Source organism: Ochotona princeps, chromosome 17 (assembly GCF_030435755.1).
Source record: "Ochotona princeps isolate mOchPri1 chromosome 17, mOchPri1.hap1, whole genome shotgun sequence".
NCBI lineage: Eukaryota > Metazoa > Chordata > Mammalia > Lagomorpha > Ochotonidae > Ochotona > Ochotona princeps.
This window is the reverse complement of record NC_080848.1, coordinates 30,376,044-30,397,825: the sequence shown is the minus strand read 5'-3', so window position 1 is coordinate 30,397,825 and position 21,782 is coordinate 30,376,044. Positions and strand designations below refer to the sequence as shown.

Here is a 21,782-nt window from a genome sequence, read left to right as displayed (position 1 = left end):
TTATTGAATGAAATTTATCTCTTGTTTTCTTTGACCAGAAAATTGTTTTTGTATCATTAGGACTTAGGCTTCATAAAAAGCAATGTGTGTTTCTGTGAATGTGAATTTTTTCTATCCGTGCCTCCGTTATTAATAGCTTGAAAAAGGACACAGCATGTGACATGCAGATTTTTGTTTGTTTTTTAAGGTGACATGCCGGGCCATTGGGATTGGGGCTTACCTTGTCCGACTGGGACAGAGAACGATCCAGGTTGAGAATTCTCACTTGATTCTGACGGGAGCCGGGGCCCTCAACAAAGTAAGTTTGTGGGATTTGAAGATAATTGTGAATTCTTAATTCAGGGTTGACTGGAGGGGAATGATTCCTTCTGTGCCTTCTCAGTCTATGTCTTCTTCCACCAGCTCCCATGCCTCTTGGCTTGCTTGCCTTTTCCTTCATTCATTTGTTCATTTCACTCTTAATTTCTATTATGTTAGACGTACTGTTCTAAGCCGTATGCATGGTATATTAGTGAAGAAACCGTATAAAACCCTTGCTCCACAGAGCTTACATTCTAGTGCTTTTCTAGAAAGACCAAGGATTCGGTGAATGCTTATTCTGTCTTCGCACCCTCCCTTTCCTCATCTATGTCAGAAGGAAAGTGAGAAGATCTGTCTAACACTTGGAGCTAACTCTGATTCCAACTGTACAATTCCTATTTCAGATCTACAGAATTGGGTTATCCACTGGCCTGAGTGATTTAATGTTTTGAGAAGTCTGTGAATGTGCCTCTTAAAAAGGGATGTTACGGTGGTCTTTTGTGCATGGAAATAGTGAATGAGAAGGGTGAATGGATACATAGATGGACTTCTGGGAAAGAGATTTTTTTTTATAAGATTTATTTTTATTAGAAAGGCAGATTCACAGAGAGCAAGAGTGAGAGGGAAAGATCTTGTTTCCACTGGTTCACTCCCCAAATGACCACAATGACCAGAGCTGAGCCTATTTGAAGCAGGAGCTTCTGAGTCTCCCACACAGGTGAAGGGGCCCCAGACCATGTCTTCCTCTGCTGCTTTTCTAAGATCAGAATTAGAAATCCAGGATACAAACCAGTACCCACATGAGATGCCAGCACTTACAGGCAGTGTATTAGCCAGTTGGGCCATCACAATGGCCACATCTGTCAGACTTTGACAGTGAGCTTTAGACAAGCCAAAGAAAGGCTTGTGCTGTTTTATCCCAAGTTGAGAAGGACTTTTCCAAAGAGGTAAAATGGCTGGTGGGGTTTCTGCTCTGAAGAGTGAAAGCTGCCTACATGGAAGGCAATGCGGCTGTGACTTCTCAGCAGGCTTCAGGAAATGAATTTCTCCAGGTTAAAAATGTAGAGAAGAATAGTCTGGAGCTGGCTGCCCTCACATAATTTATGTACCCTCTTAGCTCCTCAACTTTAACTGTTAAAGAGGGATAATAGTTTATACCTCCAGACAACCTTATGGAGACCAAACAAGAAACCCTAAGTGGCACAGCCTAGGACTTGGCTTCACTAAAGCTCCTCTCTCTCCTGTGATTTGGTGGGTGAGCCTGCGGGCAGGGACACATTGTTTTGGAAAAATTCAGGAGTTTTCAGTCAAGCCTTGTCTTTAAAATGGAAAGATGGGAACATAGCGACCTCTAGATCCCATTTAGGAAAAGTTGACATTCCTATTGGCCCAGTGAGTTTGGAGGGCATCAGAAGTTGGAGGAATTGTTGGCCAGGATCGACTTGTTGTCTTCTTTCTCTGAGCCTTCCGCCTGCTCGAGGTTTGCTTGTCTCTCCAAGGAAAGGCAGGGTAGTACTGACCTGGCACACTTGGCCATCCTCCCCTCTTCTTGGAGAGCAGTTTGGAAATAAAGCTTGTGAAGCACTACTACTGAAGAAAACAGCTAATTATCTTAATTTTTTTTTTGTTTGCTCTTTTGTATATCTTCTTAGAATGAGATTAATACCTGCTGAAGAAAATCATTTCCATAATATTCTCATACCTAAATAGAGTTGGTTTCTGAGAGGTGTCTTTTTACACTCACTCCCCCCCCCCCCAAAAAGTACTGTTGTTTTAAGCACAAAGAATATAGCCCAAGGAAAGGCTGGGTGGGGTTTTTTGGGTTTTTTTGCCTGGCAAATTGATAGTTGAATTTGATTTGTGTCATAAAAAATGCATTGGCAATTTTTTTCCCTTAAAATCTGATTGTATCCTTAGTATCAAATTTATTATATTCATTTTCCTCCTGGTCCGCAGGGCTGCTTGTTAAAGAAAAGGGCTAGTTTCAGGCAGAAAAAAAAAGAAAGAAAGCAATGCTGCAGCTGTAACCCAGCACATGATGCTTCATTTCCAGAAGGACATGATCATTTTTAGCTGAAGAGAGTGATCATTTATAGAGGTTACCTAATCCTGCTCTGCCTGCTTCCCTGTCTCCATGTCAGCACCTCTTAAATACAGAGTCATGTTGCTGGAAGACACCTGATTTCATGCAAATTTATTAAGAATGTCGCATCAGCCCCTTTGCTTATCAGGTATGAAAAAGGAAACTGTCTGGGAGCTCCCCGGCTCCGATCGCCTCTGACTCACTCCTGGTGCACGCTCTTTGTGTGCTGATGGGGTCCTGCGTCTCTGCCTTCCTTTCTGCAGGTATTTCTCTGTCTTCCCGCTCCCGAGTGCTGCGATTCTCTCAATGCGTGTCTCTTCCGTGTGAATGCTGATCTCTCTCTTTGTGTCTGTGTCTTGCCCATAGATATCTCTCTTTCCCTCTGCTTGTGTGCCTCCCCGAGTATCCATGCGAGAAAGTCTTTGTGTGTGAAACACCATGGAGTCCCCTTTCTTAAACCTTGACCATTTTGCTCATAGTATGTGTGTAATGGGGAAACATAGGTGGTGTGTGCAAGTTTATATATAGTCTTAGATGGTAAACATTTGACCTTTGCCTTTTTGAGTCTTCATCCTTTATGTTAAACATTGGGGTGAAGAATAAGAAGGGGGTGGTGCACAGAGGTTGTAGAAAGAAAAAATCTTGTGTGTGCAAGTGCCGATCCCGTTGACCCCTTTGAAAATTGAAATAATGATAATGCGCGTCTCCTGACTGCATCAAAGTATCAGCACATCAAAAGCCAGGAGGCATGAAATGCAAATGATAAAGTGAAAGCAGATGGATTGTGCATGATCGCCTGATGCCCAATGAATTTTAAAAGGTGCCGGTTTGCAAAGGAGGGGCGTGGGGGTTGGGGGTGGCGGGACTGAAATAAACACGTTATCCCTGCAATTTTTTTTTTTGTTCTTGACGCTCACTCCTGACAATATTTTTTCACACTTCAGTGAACACCCACTCCATCTCTCTCCCTTTCTCCCTCTCTTTCTCTCTCTTTCTCTCCTCTCCTACACCCTCCCTCCCCTCCTCCCTACCACCTCCCTGCCTCTTACACGTCTCAGGTCATGTCGCTGCAGCTCCAGTGGAAATAATAAGATATAAACCACGAGGTTGTTATTTGCATAGAAATAGCATGGAGCCCCAGGCAGCAAGGGAGAAGGACACCAGGATCATTTGTCTAAAATTTTAATGAAAACTTTTGCTGAGATAGAGATTTTTAAAAAACTTTCTTTCGCTAGACTTTTCCTCTTCCCCTCCTCTCCTCCCTAGCCCCATCACTGATGTGACTTTACATGCTTCGATTTGAGGAGAATGGTTGACACTGCATGTACCGTATTCACAGGATGCAGCACCATGTAAATTGTTTGTTCCTTTAACAGAGCCGAAGCCAAGAAGATGCACATTCCCAGCTTAATGCATGCACGTGTACCTCAGGTTTTTGTGGCTACACTTCCCCACCCCCTGCACACACAGGGTGTTGCTGACCCATTTTCCATTAGTTTACACTTCCATATCTTTTTGCATCCGGGGCCTCTTAATGTTTTAAAGGGTTTCCTTTCTTAGCTAGCAGTAGTAAAGTGTGTGTAACATTTAAACACTGCAGTGTTTTCCCAGTGCTTTACCTTCCATGGCCTCTCTGTATGCCTTTTATTGTTGGGTCCTATCTTTTGCCACTGTGTCCTTTGTTGCAAGTCCAGAAGATGTTTCCTACATTCGTGTTTGTATCCCTCTCTTTTGACAATTTCAGTGTTGGTATGCTTTTTCCAGTTTTTCTTGCTTTGTTGACTGCAGTTACTCGTGAAATATTCAAATACTGCAAGTTGAGGAAGGCTATTCTATCGAGTTTCTCTAGGGCTGTGGAAATTTGAGTCAAAGGCAATTAGCATGTGACTGGCGCAGCATGATGAAACTCAACTTAAGGAACCTCTGACTGCTGTGGTCTTCTGGGCTGGCCTACTGGTGTCAAGGCCATCTTGCAGATCGGAACATTCAAACAGTATGAAGGAAATGGATATGATTCTGTTGACACGGACCAGAGTCGGAAGATGAAAAATGAACTTCCATGTCCCTAGGTTTTATAAGAGAAGGGCTCAGGTCTCTGTGTATAAGACCAAAGAAGAGAAGGTGGTTTGGTCGTTTTCCTTTGTAATCCAAATATCAGGAGAGTGGTGACATAAATAAGAGAGGCTTCCTAGGGCAGACTATTTCATGTCATTCAAGGTAGTAAGTGAGTCAGAAGTTCCTCACTCCAGCGGCAGTAGTTTGCAGATGACAGGTTGCTGAGAAAGCCTCCCTGAGTGGGGAGGGCAGACCTGGCAAATGTGGCAAACTACCTGCTTGGAGGGAGTGCTGCAGGCCTAGCAAAGCGCCATGCCCGTGACGATGGGCACCTGGCTTCATCACCCCTGAAGGAACTGAGGTTATTTGCAGAAACACACACTCACTCCCGAGTGGAGATGTCTCACATTTAGTTTTTCATTTACTTCCTCTTGCCACCACTTCCTCTGATATTGTTAAGTCTGTGTAGCATAGTGTCAGGTGCCAGAAAAGCGGGAAGGCCATTGTGTTACAAGAACACAGAAACAGAGTTGAGCCTGTAGGGCCTGAACCCGTTGCCCAGGCCTTGGTGAGAGCGTCCACTATATACACAGAAATCGGAATTTGCAGTTTACCATTGTGCTATGCACAGCAGCTGCCTACAGAGGTAAGGCCTGTGCTGAGCTGATGGCCGGGATGGGGATGTGATGGATTCACTCAGGAGTGACATGTGACTTCCTTGTGGTAAGCATTTTCAAGCTTCTGCTTCTTTTACAAAAGAAAGGAAGGAATGAAGGAAGAAAAAAAAAAGAAAACCCCATTATCTCATCTCTCTTAATGAGATCAGACCCTTCTTGGCACTGAAACTGCCAGGAAGAAAGAAATTACATGATGGATGTGACTAGGACTGTTAGTCTCCTAAGTGGTGAATTGTGCTAATCTTGCTTTTGATACTTGGTCCACGTTTACTCCTCTTTGGATCTCGGTTTCCATATGCACATTTGTGTAGAATTGTGCAGTGTGAAATGTGAAGTTACCACCATTGACTGTTGGCCACTGTATCAGGGCTGTTCTCATGAATGGGGACTTGTGTGTCACACCAGGGGCAGTGCCCATGCTCACCCGTGGCTCTCTGACATACAAAGCGAAGCCAGGAAGACTCTCAGAGGGAAGGGAAGGTGATCCAAATTTCACTGTAAGGCAGGCTGTATGATAACTTTCGTGTCACTTAGAGAGATTAAAAGCCTGGGCCCTAGGGCTAGCCTGTCTAGGTTTAATTCCGGGCTCTTCGTGCTATGCGACAGTGAGCAACTTGCTTAACCTCTTCAGGTTACGTTTTAATTAACTGTAAAATAGGGAATAATAATAGTACCTATAAACTGGAGTTGTTGTGAGGTTGAGTTAATAGCGATAAACACTGGCTGGTGCAGCTGCCGTTTTTGCTAAGGTACATTGAGGGTCCTTTCTCATCTCAATTCATTACCCAGGCTCTGGATAGGAAATAATAAACAGTGTTGTGGATATCCTATGGTCCTTTGAAAGCAAAAATTCCGTGGAGGAAATGAGACAGCAGTTCTTCCCATAGCAGTACATCCGTGTATTGACTTCCCCAGTAGATGTTATCTGAAGACAATCAACGCACTTTGGAAAGCTATTAATGTGAGAGGCATCCTGTAGGGTCATGATAGGGTAGTATATGTGTCAGTCATTGCAAGCGTCCCAAAGGACTTGTTGATACAATGGGCCGTCATCACTCTAAGGATCAGTCCAGCAATTTGCATTTTTAAAGTCCTTAACTACCTATTTTCACAATAGGCAGTCCCTGTTACTCCCTCAGCTGCAGATGGGCTTGCTCTACTTTTCTAAGGGTGGAGGGGGTTTACTTCCTGTCTGAATCAGCTGTGGTCAAAGAGTGTTGCCATGGGGAGAGCTGCGCCCACCTCACTACCCACAAATACTCAAACACCCAAGAAGCCAGGGGGGGAACAAGTCTGGGGTGGTTTACTTCCTGTTTGATGTCGTTTGGGTTTGGAAGAAACTTGCATCCGGCATGTTGGACTCTGTGAGTAATCTCGGTGATCTGCCAGTGAGTGCTGTGTTGGGAGATCTCACAGGTAGAATTGCCATGCAGAGCTGTGTTACCCCAGTTGTCTTCTGCCCGTAAGAGGTTCCCACATATGTGTGGAGGCGGAGATGCCAAGAGCTTGGGAGGACCTCCCAGTGCCAGTGCAAAGGATAAGTGCTGATACCCAGCTTGGGGCACTGTGTTCAGATTCAGCGTTTGTCACATTGAGTAACCTGTTATGGATGTACTCAAACTTCTTGCAGTTTCTGAACTTTTAGATTCAGATTGGGGCGCGGGGGTGCTTTTATCTATACTAGGTAAGTAACTTTTGGACTTTAATCTTTCTTAAATATATAAGATTTTTTATTATTTATTTTTATTGGAAAGGCAGATATACAGAGAGGAGGAGAGACAGAAATATCTTCCATCCGGTGATTCACTCCCCCAAGTGACCACAGCGGTTGGTGCTGCACCAATCCAAAGCCAGCAGCCAGGAGCTCCTCCAGGTCTCACACACAGGTGCAGGGTCCCAAGGCCTTAGGCCATCCTCGACTGCTTTCCCAGGCCACAGCAGGGAGCTGGATGGAAAGTGGGTCTGCCGGGATTAGAACTGGCACCAATATGGGATTCTGGCGCATACGAGGTGAAGACTTTAGCTGCTAGGCCATGGCGCCAGGCCCTGGACTTTAATAATCTTTTTGAGAGTCTCAATTTCCTCCTTGTAAATTGGGACAAAGACTTGGGTGTATTTTTTACCTTAAAGTAAAGGACCAGAGGATTACCTCAATCTTAAATTCTGTGTGATCTCTAGTATTCTTGTGATGTTATGAAAATATACATAGACTCTGGCTCTGCAGGAGGAGAATGGGTTCGAAGAATTCAAGTTATGACACATCAGCTGTCCTGTAGTAGTAAGAGTACGTGTTAGTGATATATGAGATCATGATATATCTGTGAGATTAGCAATGGAAGTTATCATGCATAATGACTTGTTTTATCTTGTTCTTATCTAGATTATGGAAAAGTAAATGTTATGGTGGTTGGTGGTGTTGTGCAAAATGACAAGTGATCAAAACATGATAAATGTTGGTAATAGGAGGATCCTGAAAAGCTTAAGCATCCCACTATTCCATATGGTTCCTCTCTGACATTCTTGCCAAATACACAGTTATGCCTGAGATACACAACTGAAGGGGCGCTCAGTACATTTTGAGTCAACCCCTTTTGGCCATGTAGTGTTCTTCCTTAAATTTGGCTAAAGTCTTTCTCTGTGAAATAGATTGATTCTCTTAAATTAAAATAGTGTTCAGAACTGAGCATTTAAAACAGCTAGAGTACTGCTGAAGACATCTGCACCTCATATTGGAGTGCCCAGGTTCGAGTCCTCATTCTGCTTCCTGACCACGTGCACTCGTGGAGATGGCAGGTGATGACTCAAGCCACCCATGTGGAAGACCCAGATGGAATTCCGGGCTCCTGGCTTCAGCTTGGCCGTTCCCAGCTATTGCAGGCATCTGTGGAGTAAACTAGTAGGTGAGAGAACCCCTTTATTTCTGTCTTTCAAATAAGAAAACACACCAAAAAAAATAGTAAAGAATAGTATTCAAAATCAACAAAGATGCTCACATTTTTATGGTAAGACGTGCAAGAAATTCAATGGAACCAACCTTGCCTGATTAATTTTTTTTTCAGAGTTTGATCTTGTCTAAAGGACAAATGTAGTAAGAATGGAAATACTATTGTAAAGTAGAGAAGAAACTAAATTCTTAAATAACATTTGCTCTCTAAAAATAAGAGATCAGTGGTAGTTAAAAGAGAAACCATGGGCCTGGTGCGATAACGTAATGGTTAAGGTCCTTGAACGTGCCGGGATCCCATATGGGTGCCGGTTCTAATCCCGGAACCCCTGCTTTCCATCCAGCTCCCTGCTTGTGGCCTGGGAAAGCAGTCAGGGATAGCCCAAAGCCTTGGGTCCCTGCACCCGTGTGGGAGACCCGGAAGGAAGTTCCTGGCTCCTGGCTTTGGATCAGTGCAGCACCGGCCGTTGCAGTCACTTGGGGAGTGAATCATCGCACGGAAGATCTTCCTCTGTCTCTCCTCCTCTCTGTACATCTGCCTTTCCAATAAAATAAATAAATCTTTTAAAAGAGAGAAACCACTAAAATAATTTCACTTCAGAATGCTTCATGGAGCCTTGGGGGTCTCCTGTCCTCACCAGGCATACTGACAGTCAGCATCCCGGCATGTAATTGGAGGACAGGTCACCCTGGGTGCTGTATTTTTAGATGCCATGTAAAACTGTCAGTAGGCCAAGGTTTGGTAGAGTCAGTAAAGGGATATAGCTTGACAGTATCCAAAGCCTTAAGCACACACAAGCAAGAGCTATCCTGCCGAAGCCTGTCACCCTTCCGGCTCGCTGAGCAGTGCCTGGCTCGCGTCCTCATGGACCCCTTCTGCACAGGGGCTGTTCCTGCCTCCAGAATATGGAAATGGCCTGAGAATTAGAATGGAGAAATACCTCTACTTCCCCTGCCTGGTGGCACATGGGATCCTCTGTACTTGGCACTCTGGTTAAACATGGTCTGTGAACTTGAGCCAAGTACCCATTAGGGCTGTGAGGATGGTCCCTTTGGAGGTGCAGTTTCTTTTTTCTTTTTCTTTTTTTCTTTTTTGTTTCTTAATAAAAGTGCCCTTTTTTTTAAGATTTATTTTATTTTTATTGCAAAGTCAAATATATAGAGAGGAGAGACAGAGAAGATCTTCCATCCGATGATTCACTCCCCAAGTGACTGCAACAACCAGTGCTGCGCCGATCCAAAGCCAGGAGCCAGGAACTTCCTCCAGGTCTCCCATGCGGGTGCAGGGTCCCAAGGCTTTGGGCCGTCCTCGACTGCTTTCCCAGACTACAGGCAGGGAACTGGATGGGAAGTGGAGCTGCCGGGATTAGAACCAGTGCCCATATGGGATCCCGGCGCGTGCAAGGCAAAGACTTTAGCTGCTAGGCCACGGCGCCGGGCCCTGGAGGTGCAGTTTCTTCAGCTTCCTCGTTTTCTAGTCACATACATTACACCTTCCCACATTGGATTTTTCCTCCCCTTTCACTCGGTCTGCACATGTTCATAGTTCTGTGTCTGCAGATCACTATTCACTCGAAGCTTTGCTACTCCATCACCCCCTCACTTCTCCCTTCAACCTCTTTTCTCCCCTAGCCCCAGATTGAAACTCAAGTACATTAGCTTCTCACCCATGCCCCCACTTAAAAAAAAAAAAAAAAAGAAATTCCATACTCCTCCAACAGTGTCTGTTCTTGGATTTGCAGTCAGCAGCCATCTCCAATAACCATCAGGCTGTCAGCTTTGCAGCTCCCCACCACCTCCCACCTCCCTCATCACTCACCAGAGGAAAAAGAGAGCCAGAGCAAGAGCTTGAAATATATCATGCAATAGTGTATCATGAATTTGTTGTGAATCACAGCAGTGAAGCAGGTTTATTTATTTCTGAGACCTTAAATCAATACAAAGTAGGTCTCTTAGTTCTGAAGCTGGGATGGAGTGTGAAAAAATGAGCCCATTGTACTCTTAAAACTTTGGGGAAAGGAGATGACAGCTATATAATTCCATTTACCAGGCACTAGGGGCTTTAATGTGAAGGTGACAGGGAGCTCTTTGTGCATTTAGAGCACCATATCTTCTAAATAAAAGATCTGTAGACTTGATAGTGGAGCATAGCTCCAAGTTTAATAATCTCCAAGCATTAGACCGAGCCAATATGTTCCCAAGTCAGAAAGGTTCCCCCCTAAACACTCATAAATTAAAAGTACAGGAACTGCACACGTTGGTAAATTAGAAATGCAAGGAATGTAGTTTTTTTCTAGGAGGAAGAGAGACCTGGGCCCTGGCTGTGCACAGAGTACTGTGTGAATATGATAAAGACCCAGGAAACGAGACTATTTAGAAACCTGACTTCTGGCTGTTCATCATTCTGGGGAATGTCCCCTGTGCACGGATCCAAATCCAGCTACGTCCCCTCTCATTCAGCGTGGCTGCCATCATACAGTCTAATCAGCTAATGTACACAGTCAGAACTGTTGAATTATGAAAAGAGAAGCTTTAAGAGCTGCTTAGATTGAACTACAGATTACCATATCCGAGCTTCACGTTTTTCTGGTTGGTTCTTGACTGGCTCCTAATTTTAATAATGTCCCAGTGTCTGGAATTTTAGCCCTTCAGAATAGAATGCACATCTTGAAAAACTGAAATCTTAGTGATATAAGGGAAAGAACCTGCCCAGATTCCCCCAAGACCATAAGATGCAAAGTCAGGACTGTTGGAACATAATCAGTTTTTGAGTATTTTTGTCTTCCATCCGACCCATTGGTAAAATACACCTTTTCTCAACAGAGCAGGTTTATGCAATTCAGTAAGGAAACCCTAGTATAATATTACATATATAATTCTAACTCAGGTAAAGCATTTTGAAAGAGGATGGGGAGCCCTGTTGTCTGCACTAGGAAAACTTTAAAAAGTAGAAAAATTGAATCACTCCTTTACTGATCACTCTATATATCATGTTACTAACATGAAACCCTTGTTTATATTAGTTTAACTTGCTAAAAATGTAAATCAAAGTTGAATTTTTACTGAGGGCTGAGATTGGTGATAGTTTGCACATACTTAATACATGGCTGTTTCCGTAAAGCCTTCTTAAGCTGTAGAAATACAAAGATTATTCCAGTTTTCTTGGAGCTCAAAATTTAAGCTAATGGATCACGATAGGCTTCTCGTGTATTCAAAGGGAAAAAATTATGTCGTTACCACAAGATGTAAATAAGAAAACATAAGCACAAAGTCCGCAGAGATTAAATTTGCTGGCTGCCTTGACAGACACTTGACTTTAGCAAATGGACCCCTGATGCCTGGCAACATGACTGCCTGCCTGGTTAGGAAAACAGGTATGTGGTAACAGGGTGTTAAAAAAAAATTTCTGTTTGGGAAAACATACCTGATGAAGATCTCATATTCAAAAGATATAAAGAATCACTGGAACTCAGTAGTTAGAAAACAATCCAATGAATTTGAGCAATAAAGATCCTTCACCGAGGTTCCTGGTTCCCGGCATCGGATCGGCGCGCACCTGCCAGTTGCGGCTCACTTGGGGAGTGAATCATTGGACGGAAGATCTTCCTCTCTGTCTCTCCTCCTCTCTGTATATCTGACTTTGTAATAAAAATAAATCTTAAAAAAAAAAAAAGATCCTTCACCAAAGAAGATATTTATAATATAAAGAAATCATTAGGGACACAAAGAAGTCAATAGGGAAATGCTAATTAAAACTATAATTAGACACCACTAATCCTTCTTTAAGTGTTTGAGAAATTCCAAATGTTGATGAGGATGTAGGGTTACTGGAACTCACACATTATTGGTGGAAATGAAAAAAGTATTTTCTGAAATATAAGTATATGCGAAGTCAGTTATACAATATAAAGTACAGCCTGGCAAATCTTGCTTCTAACTATTTACCCAATAGAAATGAAAGTGTATTCATACAGCAGAATCAACAGGAATGCCAGTTTGTCCATAATCATCCCCACCCTCCACCTGGAAACAGCCCAGGTTTCCAGCAACAGGCGAACAAATGAACAAAGCAGGACACTTCCAAGGCTTGAGATAGTAGTTGACAATTACAAGGAACTCCTGGTAGCTGCCCTGAGTTCATCTGTTGAATTATGCAAACTGTGTGAGTCTAGACTCCTGAGACCACATACTCTGTGACTGCATTTATGTAACATTCTAGGGAAGACAAAACTAGCAGGGCAGAAAGATCATTGGTCGTTAGGGGGCGGGAATAGGGAACAGATTGCAAAGGATCATGAGAGAACTTTCACGATGATGTACATGCTCTGTGTCCTGAAGGGGGTAGTGTTTCCAAGACTGGGTGTTTGTCAGAATGCAAGGAATTGCACTAAAATGGACGCTTTTACAATGGGTATATGCTTCCATAAACCAAACTTTGTTTAAAATAATTTCTGTGTCTAATTTATTAGAACTCTCAAATGCCCAGCTGAATGAGCAGTTGATGGATGAGTGACAGGCAAATGATCACGTGGGAGCCTACCTGTTCACATTAAAAAGGAGTCTCCTTTCCTGTCACTGCAGTCCTTCTACCATCTAGTTCTTCCTTCTTGTCTGGTGAGCCCACTGCTTCTGCAAGCAGGTCTTTGTGTCATGTGTAGCCTGCCTCTTGGTCTCCTTTTTCCAGTGACTATTACAGTCTCTTTGGCCAGTCAATCTTTCAGAAAACCGCATGTTATAATTTGCTGTATGTACAGATGTGGATGGACTTGAATCCGTCTGTGGCTCAAGTCAGAGACTTGTCCCTCCTCCATGAGCAGAACTTCATGGAGTCCCTTTCTCACCCCCAAACGGAGGCTTCCAGCTGCCACCCAACTCTCTATAGCTTGCCAGTGGCCAGAGAGATAGTAACAATGGAAAAGAGCTGTCCCCCTGTGACTGTGTAATAAGAAACTGTATCTGGGAACACCCACACATTCTTGAACACAGGTGCACTGGTCCTGTCTCACTAGAGATTTAATTCCGTTCACCCTTGGATCTATTCCTGGAGAAACATTTACACAGTGATATGTGCTACACCACTTAAAATTGTTAATTGGAGATTGAATTACTTGTCAGCTTTTAAAAATGTAGTCTTCTAAGGTCAGGGAGGAGGGTGCTGGCAGCCAGGAGTGGATGAGCTATTACAGGTTTTCCTTGCCCTTCTTCTCTTCTCACCACACCCCCAGCCCCCACCCCGACGCTGGCATGCATCTTCCTTTCTTTTGTCCCAGGTTTACCACTCCTTCCACTGCCCAGCTTGTTCTTCTCCTCACTCTGTGCTGTAGCCAAACCTTTATCAATACCCTGCCAGCTCCCAGAGTGACTTTACTGTCTGGAATCACTGATGAGGTCCAGTTATGACTATTGCTCAGTGAATTTACAAAGTGTCTCCTCAGATCCTCTTGAGAATGGAAATATCCTAATGAACAGGAGGGTTGTGGTGAGGACTCATTGAGATAGCTAATTCTTAGATGCAGGAGGAGTTTTGTCCTCCCTGCTTCTTTAAATAGAAGACACCGAGACCCACTGAGGGGTGCTTGGAACTGGGAGGGGAAAGCTGCAGTAGATCCCATTTTTTCATTCCATCATTGATACGCATCATTATTTCTCACGTCTTCAACACATGATCACAAATATTTGTATGTGTGTCGAAGGGTCCCCCAAATAATGTGGTATATCAGGACAAAAGCAGTTTTTTAGAAAATTGAGCTAAGTTACATCTGTGAAACTTGGAAATCTCCATGTCTGTGCTGACAAATATCCTGACAAGTAAATACTGCCTCATTCCGTGCTACATAGTGATCTCATTTGCACAAAAACCTCACAATGCTGTGCCACTTCAGTCAAACGTCTGGAGCACTGGGGAAAAGAAGAACGTGTTTATCTTGATCTCCAAAAAGCGATTTAAGGGAGAGAGCAGGCAGTACATGAGACTGTTTTCATTGCCTGTCAGCTGTGCTAAACCTGAGCTGTCTGCAGCATCTGCAGATAAGCGGCCCCAGCAGCAGGGCCCTCGTGTGCACATAGGACTGCATCCATCTGTGCTGCTTAGGCAGCTCGGTGATTCCCAAAGGCCGGGGAACATCTTCCGTGGAGCCTTTCATAACTGGGTCTCTACTCATCACCAGCTGTAATGTAGCACCCCATTGCTCGGGTTGCCCACTCCAGTGAGTGATGCTCTGGAGGGGCCTTCAGTTCCTCTTGGGTGAGGGTTGGATCCCGTGCCCTCAGCCTATCCTGTCAGTGTGGGTCCCCTTCAGCAGGAGGAGCTGAGGCTGTGCCTGCGTCTGATACTTCCCTGGTGCTACCTCTCCACTTCGACCTGGAGGCGCCCGGAAGCAGCAGTTCTTTTGCTGACTCCTTGATGTCAGGGTGATTGATGCTTGTTGGACAGATAGATTAAAAGTGTGTATCATGCAGTAGAAAATGTAAGGGGAATAATTTGGGAACTGGAACATGGCAAGCAACTTGAATCGCTGCATACATGAGTTTAAGAGGTTGATGAACGAAGGTCGCCTACTGACAAGAATATTCTGTTGATGCGGGTTGTTTACCCCAACTTTTTCTGCAGAAGGTTGGCGGGGCAACATGTTGGGGAGTAAAAGTAGCGGCTCTGTGTGTGAGCTCTTTGTGTTGTCTTCCTTGCGGCCGACTGGGGTCTGTGTAAGTGTTAATGGCATGATCGTCTCGAGGTTAGGTGGAATGGATTTGATCCTAGCCCCGATTCTGCTTCCTTGACTGAAGCTTTTGTTGTGAAGTATTCTAAAATCATTAAAACCACTTGAGTCAGCAACGACCCCTATAAATCAGGAGCTATTGTGTGCACCCTCATTCTACTGGTGCGTGCTCCCAACATACGGTCATTGAAGATGAACGGGCGGGTACAGCTTTCTCTTCCCTGATTGATAAGTAGCTATGAATGTTAGCATTTGTTTGCAGTTAGTGGAGCAGCAGGTTTATTTCCGTGTCCACCCCCATCTCCCAAGATGAGACATGGCAGAACTGTTTGGGCACTCTGCTAGTATATCCTGCAGGTTTTTATTTTTTGTTTTCTGTCTCTTTAGTTTCCAAGTTAAATTAATCATCTCCCAATGAAGCCCTGGTTAGATGTCTTCTGAACCCAGAGCAGAGAGATGCCGCTGCCTCTGCACAGCAGTGCCCAGCATCCGAGCTGGAGCTTTAGGCTATGAAGGAAGTAAGCACTAAGTTACTGACTTCTTGCCTTTGCAAGTTTTAGTGTAACAGAAAGGAGAGATCTTCCATCTTCTGCTTCACTCTCCTAATGCCTGCAACAATGAAAGCTGGACAAGATCAAAGCTAGGAACTCGATATGGGACTCCCACAGGGGTGTCAGAAACCCCATGCACCAGAGCTGCTGCTTCCCAGGCACAACAGCAGGAAGTTGGATTGGAAGCCCAGAGTAGCCAGGACTCGAATTTGGGCATTCTGATATAGAATGTGTGCATCTCAAGCAGCAGTTTCACGCATTGTATCACATACCAGTCTCAACAAGGTGTATTGAACAGCTGAGTCAACCACTCCTGACCCTCTTTCAGTCAGTTTTCTGAGCTGGATTCCTCATCAGTTTGTTACTGCTTTGGAACCTTGTAATACCTAAGTGGTTGGACGTTATCAGATATTAGAGAAAGGAAAGGAAATAGTGTTACTAAGTAGAAAATGGCCTCCGCAGTTTCTCTAGGCAGCAAGGAGGATTTTTGAATACCAGACCTTCAGGGTCAGCACAGAGTCTCCTCTTTATTCCTTTTCCCCTTTCCAATTTTATTTTAATAATTAGAAATACTGCTGATCACACTAAATGACTTTTAGCAGAGACACACACAGTCTGTCCCAGAAGGACCAGTTGTGGGCCATCGGGTTTATGACTACCATAAAACCAGAGCCAGATCAGAGCATGGCCTCTCCAAGGGATATGGTTTCTACATCCACCAGGGTCCTCCATCAGCCAACCATATTGGAGGTCTGGTTTGGTTTGGGCGTGTGTGTGTGTGTGTGTTCTATTTCCTGATGCATGTGCAAGTAAGTGTACATGTGTGCACACATTTAAAGATATAAATGAAACAGGTATGTAATGCCCTCTGCCTGGTAGAAAGACTAAAGCCATAAAAATAACAAACGGCGTGTATTTGCTAGAATGTCAAAGTTATGAGTTTATTTTGTAATGATGTGCTCCTGCCTTCATGAGGTAAACTGGCCGTGGCGGAGGTGTTATTAGTAATATGGACTCAGTGGAGCAGAAAGCCGAGTGACCGAGAGATCAGTGTATCAGTCAGAGAGAGGGCAAATGGAAAGAGACAGCAGGAGAATGAGAAAGGAGCCGCAGCGCCAGGGCCGAGATGAAAGACAGCCCGAGAGGAGGATGGGAGCCGTGCTCAGACGCCGTCTCCTCGTTCACAGCGCCCCTTCAAAGGAGCTGCCAGTGTGTGGCTCAGCTTGGGGCTGCCCAGAAAGGCTTGTTTTCTGCACTGCCTTATCAAGGAGAGCAGTAATCTCAGAGCAATTTGGCTTTCCGTAGTCCTTTCAGAGCAGTCTCTCACCCTTCCCAGCTGAAGTTAAATGGAGCCAAGGCTGGCTGGGTCACACTAAGGTTATTTGCCTCGGTCACCGACTTTTTCAGCATTTGGAGGGGCTTGATGGAGGGGCTCACCCAGCTTGCAGGGGAACCTCTCCAAGCGCCTAACAAGAAAGAACAACATAGGAACATCCAGGTAGACGTTGCTGGCGTTTAATTCATTAGGTTCTCTCCAGAGACTGGAAACGAATAGAATTTAGTAAGGGAGAAATTTTGTGTTGTCATTATTTTTCAGAGGAGGAGGGGAGAGGGGACAAGCGAAGGTAAATGCAGTAAGCGCTCTGCAACCGTTGAGAGCTCTCCAGGGCTACCCTGGATGACTGGCAATTACCACACACTCGGTGATCGGGCTGCCCGGCTTCCATCCGCCGGCTCGGAAACTCCCTCCCCGAAAGAAATGATTAACCCATCTTCATGAGCAAAGGAAACCCTACAATTTCCAAGTCCAAGAATATTGTTTTCTCCTCTTTCTTTTTTTTTCCTCCCCTCTGAAGGAAACTTTGTGGTTTCCCATGGCAGATGCTCTCTGACTTTACAAGGGTTAAGCTCCTCCAGGGGAGCGTTGGGAATCAAGGGCCCAAATTGCCCCCAGGCTCAGAAAGGAAGAACAGAGGAGCGACAGTCTTGGGTATAAATCATACCCAGGACACAAAGAGGGCTTGAGACTCCAGGATCTGTGATGTATCCGAATGGCTTTCGGATTTCACCAGGCTTGAAGCCCAGCTTTCAAAATTAAATATTACGGGGAATATTCCTGGAGAAAAAGAAAGAGGAAGAGGAAGCCAAACCTCCCAGGATTTCTTCCGCTGTGACTGGTGATGAAAGACTGCAGAAGGGCAGGCAGGTTAGGGGAAGAGTGTGTGAGTACATACACGCAGAACAGCTTTGCCAGACTTGTGGCTCAGAGTCCCCGCTGCACCCACCACCGCAGCTTCAGGCCAGAGCTGGAGTGTGGCACACCCAGCTGTGGTCTTTAATAGCAACAATATGGATGATTGCTAAAATCCTCTGAATTTCCTGGTTTTAGGGAGAACGCCCAGACAGCCCCTTGGAGCAACTCATAGTGGCTGGAATCTGTCTTATGGGAAGAAGAACCCACTTTAGTCAGCATTCTGAAACAGCCTGTGCCTTGATTTTTATAAAGACAAATGCCTTTTCATATTCTCATTTGTCTAGGTCCTTGGACGGGAAGTGTATACCTCCAACAACCAGCTCGGGGGCATCCAGATCATGCACAATAACGGGGTCACCCACAGCACGGTGTGTGACGACTTTGAAGGGGTGTTCACTGTCCTGCACTGGCTGTCCTACATGCCAAAGGTGAGCCCCTCCTCCCCACCCCGCCAGAGCCACAGAACCCATCACTCCCTCCTCACTCCACCACTCTGGCATCTGAGCTCTCTTGCTTGTGGGTGTTCCCCTTAGTAGTCGCTCTGGGGAGCTTTACAGACAGTATAGCACCCTGAAACTGAGAGTCACACTTCAGTCCCCCTTGGTGCTAGACCCCGGAGGAAAATCAAGACCCATAGTGTTCCTTGGAGCTTCGCACTCAAGGTGACGATGGGAACCAGTAGGTATTAACGTGCACATGGGCCCTGGTGTCTTTGTCCCCTGCTATCATTGTCAAGTTGGAGTATGTGACTGCTGTTAATTGATTGCTGGGCTCTTTCTCTCCCTGTCTCTTCAGAGTGTACAGAGTTCTGTTCCGCTCCTGAGCTCCAAGGATCCTATAGACAGAATCATCGAGTTTGTGCCCACAAAGGCGCCATATGATCCTCGATGGATGCTTGCAGGCCGTCCTCACCCAAGTATGTCCCTCGCGGCAGCCTGGCTCTTGTGCCGTGAGCCTTCTTTCCGTTGCTGTGCAGTGCCTGCCCAGTGCCATGTGACTCAGAAAACAGAGCTGGGTACCTTGAAATGAGAAGTAACTCTCTGAAGAAAAAGGTGGGAAATGCCTCATGAACAAATGAAAAATAAGTGAGATTTACAAATCAGCCAGTGGATTATAAATGGTGCAGTCACAAACACATTTCCTCTCTTTATTCTGATTTTAAGAGCTTACAGCTTAATGGGTTCAAAGACCTTAAAACAATTCGATGAAAGCCATACGAATCATTGACTTCTATAGAGGACCAGTATCTCAGACTGTCTCATCCCTCTGGACAAGTGAAGGTGATTCGGGGTAGGTTTTAGGGGGTCCTGAAGACCCTCAGGTGAGGAATGTGACTGCAGCTGCAGTGCTCAGCATCTGCCGTCCTGGGCTAGCATGCGTGCTCACAGGCCTTGGTGCTTGCTTCAGCAACTCAGGTCAGTTTGCTTTATAAAATCAGTTATTCATGAAGAGTGTCCACAGTTTTACAATTCTTATTTATTTATTTATTTCCCCTGCCCCATCCCCAAATCCTCTCCCCCTCACCGAATCCCCCTATATCATTACTGTAGCATAGCTCTTCATAAACAGTCATATGTTCATCATTGTGGGCATGGACGATGGCAGAGAGTATGGCCTCCACAGCTTTACAATTCTATAAGCAGAGAACAAACCTTCCTCCATTTTGTCTAATATACCCCTCTGACTAGGCTGAATTTTACCTTAACTTAAACTACATACGAGGAAGCCAGAAACACTCCTGTCCCATTTAGAATTTTTTTTAATAGTTTTATGAGGAACTGGATTTTTGAGTACGTATTGTAACTTTTCACAAAGGCCGTATGTATGTGTTCAAGATTTTTTTTTATTATTATTATTGGAAAGGCAGATTTACAGAGAGAGGAGATACAGAGGGAAAGATCTTCCGTCTTCTAGTTCACTCGCAAGTAGCCGCAGTGGCCAGTTGATCAGATCCGAAGCCAGGATCCGCTTCCAGGTCTCACAAGCGGATGCAAGGGTCCCAAGGCTTTGGGCCATCCTCAACTGCTTTCCCAGGCCACAAGCAGGGAGCTGGATGATAAGTGGAGCAGCGGAGCTATGAGCTGGCACCCATATGGGATCCTGGCACATGCAAGGCAAGGATTTAGCTACTAGGCCATTGTGCCAGGACCTAATTGTTTTTTTAAAAAAGATTTGTCTATCTGGCTGGCTGGCTGGCTGGCTGGCTGGCAGAGTTACAGAGAGAGAGATGAGGAAAGGGAGAGACAGAGAGAAATCTTCCATCTGCTGTTTTATTTCCCAAATGGTCACAATGGCCAGGGCTGGGCCAGACCAAAGCCAGGAGCTTGCTTCAGGTCTCCCATATGGGTTAAGGGTCTATAACACTTGGGCCATTCTCCACTGCTTTCCCAAGTTACATTAGCAGGAAGCTGGATCAGAAGTGCAGCAGCTGAGATACAAACCAGCACCCATAGAGAATGCCACTGTTGCAGTCAGTGGCTTTACACACCATGCCACAACACCAGCCCCAAAATGGTGTATTCAAAAGAAAAAAGTACTGCAGAAGACATTTCGTTAAATTGAAGAGTAGCTGTGATTTTTAAAAATCACAGCTGTGATCTCGGTGAAAGAGGTCTTTGCAAGGAAGATAGATGTGTATCGCATATTAAGCTGCCACCTACAGTAGCTGGCCTACCATGTGAATGCCAGTTCAAGTCCCTGTTGTTCCACTTCTGGTCCAGCTCCCTACTCATGCACCGAGGAAGGCAGCAGAGTACGGCCCAAGTATTCAGTTCCCTTCACCCGCATGGGGAGAGCAGGATGGAGTTCCCACAGCAAGCAAGTTCCCAACTTGCTGGCTGTGGCTTAACCCAGATCCAGCAGTTACGGCCATTTGGGGAATGAGGCAGCAAGTGGAAGGCCTGTCTGTTTCTCTTTCTCTCTCTGTAACTAACTGGCTTTTAAGTAAAATATATGAACTTTTAGAAAGGAAAAACTAAACCTTCATGGATAAGTACTGCAAGCCGGGGGGAATGTAGAGCACTTCCACGTAGCCTCTCATCTCCGAGCTGACTGCATACCGGAGAGGGATAGAGCTCAGCATTTCGTAAGCTCACAAACTGAGTGTTCATTAGCAAGTAGAGCTTCATCTGAAGGCTGACTAGAGATATTGCAGAAAATCTCGGTGAAAATGTTTTCATTGTAGTTTTACCTGTTGTCTCCAATGCTTTTTCTCGTTAATCTTAGTAAAGCTGGTTCTTCTTACATCACCAGAAAAGTGACCTTGGTAACCTCTTATTTATGTCCCTGTGATTGTTTTTTTTTTTTTAGACTTTTTTTTTTAATTGATTACATTGCATTATGTGACACAGTTTTATAGGCACTGGGATTCCCCCCAACCCCTCCCCAACTCCCCCCCCCATGGTGGATTCCTCCACCTTGTTGCATTACCATAGTTCAAATTCAGTTGAAATTCTTTCATTGCAAGCATCTACCAAGCATAAAGTCCAGCATCTTATTGTCCAGATAAGTTGAACGGTTTCTTGGGGAGACCATCTCTGGTCTGAAGGTGGAGCCGGCAGAGTATGTCCCTGTGATTGTGATGAGAATGCTGGGCCGAAGGTGCCCATCAGCCTTTCCCCACACTCCTAACTGGAGAGGAGAGTCAGAGACCTCGCCCTTACACACTGGTTCACTCCCAATTGCCCGAAGATCGAAGGCTGGGCCAAGCTGAAGGCAGGAGTCAGGAACTCCATTCTGGTCTCCCAAAAGGAGACGCCCGCAGTGCTTGCCGCCTTTGTGCTGGATCATCAGAAATTAAGTAGCTGGGACTCAAAGGAGCACTCTAACATGAGATGCTCTTGTCACAGACTACGGTTTAACATGCTGCGCCACAATGCTGACCCCTCTGTCAGTCTTAAAATCCAGGAATTTTCTGGTAATGAAATGGGCATCTTCTGGAATTTATTTTAAAAAATCCCTTAAGCGTTCTCCTGGGGAAATGGGGCGTCATCTTTGCTTGTAAATCCTGCATCTGGGTTGAATGCAATCTGGGCGACTAGGAAGCCTGGCTTAAGACTCCCAGCACCCACCAAACATGTGGAGCAGGAGGAAATTTTTAAAAAGGAAACATCCCCACTTTGAAATTAATGCTATACTACCAAATGATTGTTATTGAAAGAAGACTCGTGCTTGCTTCGGCAGCACATATACTAAGATTGGAA

The 21,782-nt window shown here is 45.0% G+C and overlaps 1 protein-coding gene across 1 annotated transcript in view; it reads left to right on the top strand.

The window, feature by feature from the left end:
• Positions 1-21,782, top strand: part of ACACA (acetyl-CoA carboxylase alpha) — a 236,484-nt gene that overhangs the window by 176,411 nt on the left and 38,291 nt on the right. Inside the window, exons 45-47 of the mRNA XM_058675532.1 lie at positions 188-298; positions 17,865-18,008; positions 18,376-18,496. Of these exons, the coding sequence (XP_058531515.1) occupies positions 188-298; positions 17,865-18,008; positions 18,376-18,496 (376 nt within the window). The remainder of the gene's footprint in view (positions 1-187; positions 299-17,864; positions 18,009-18,375; positions 18,497-21,782) is intronic.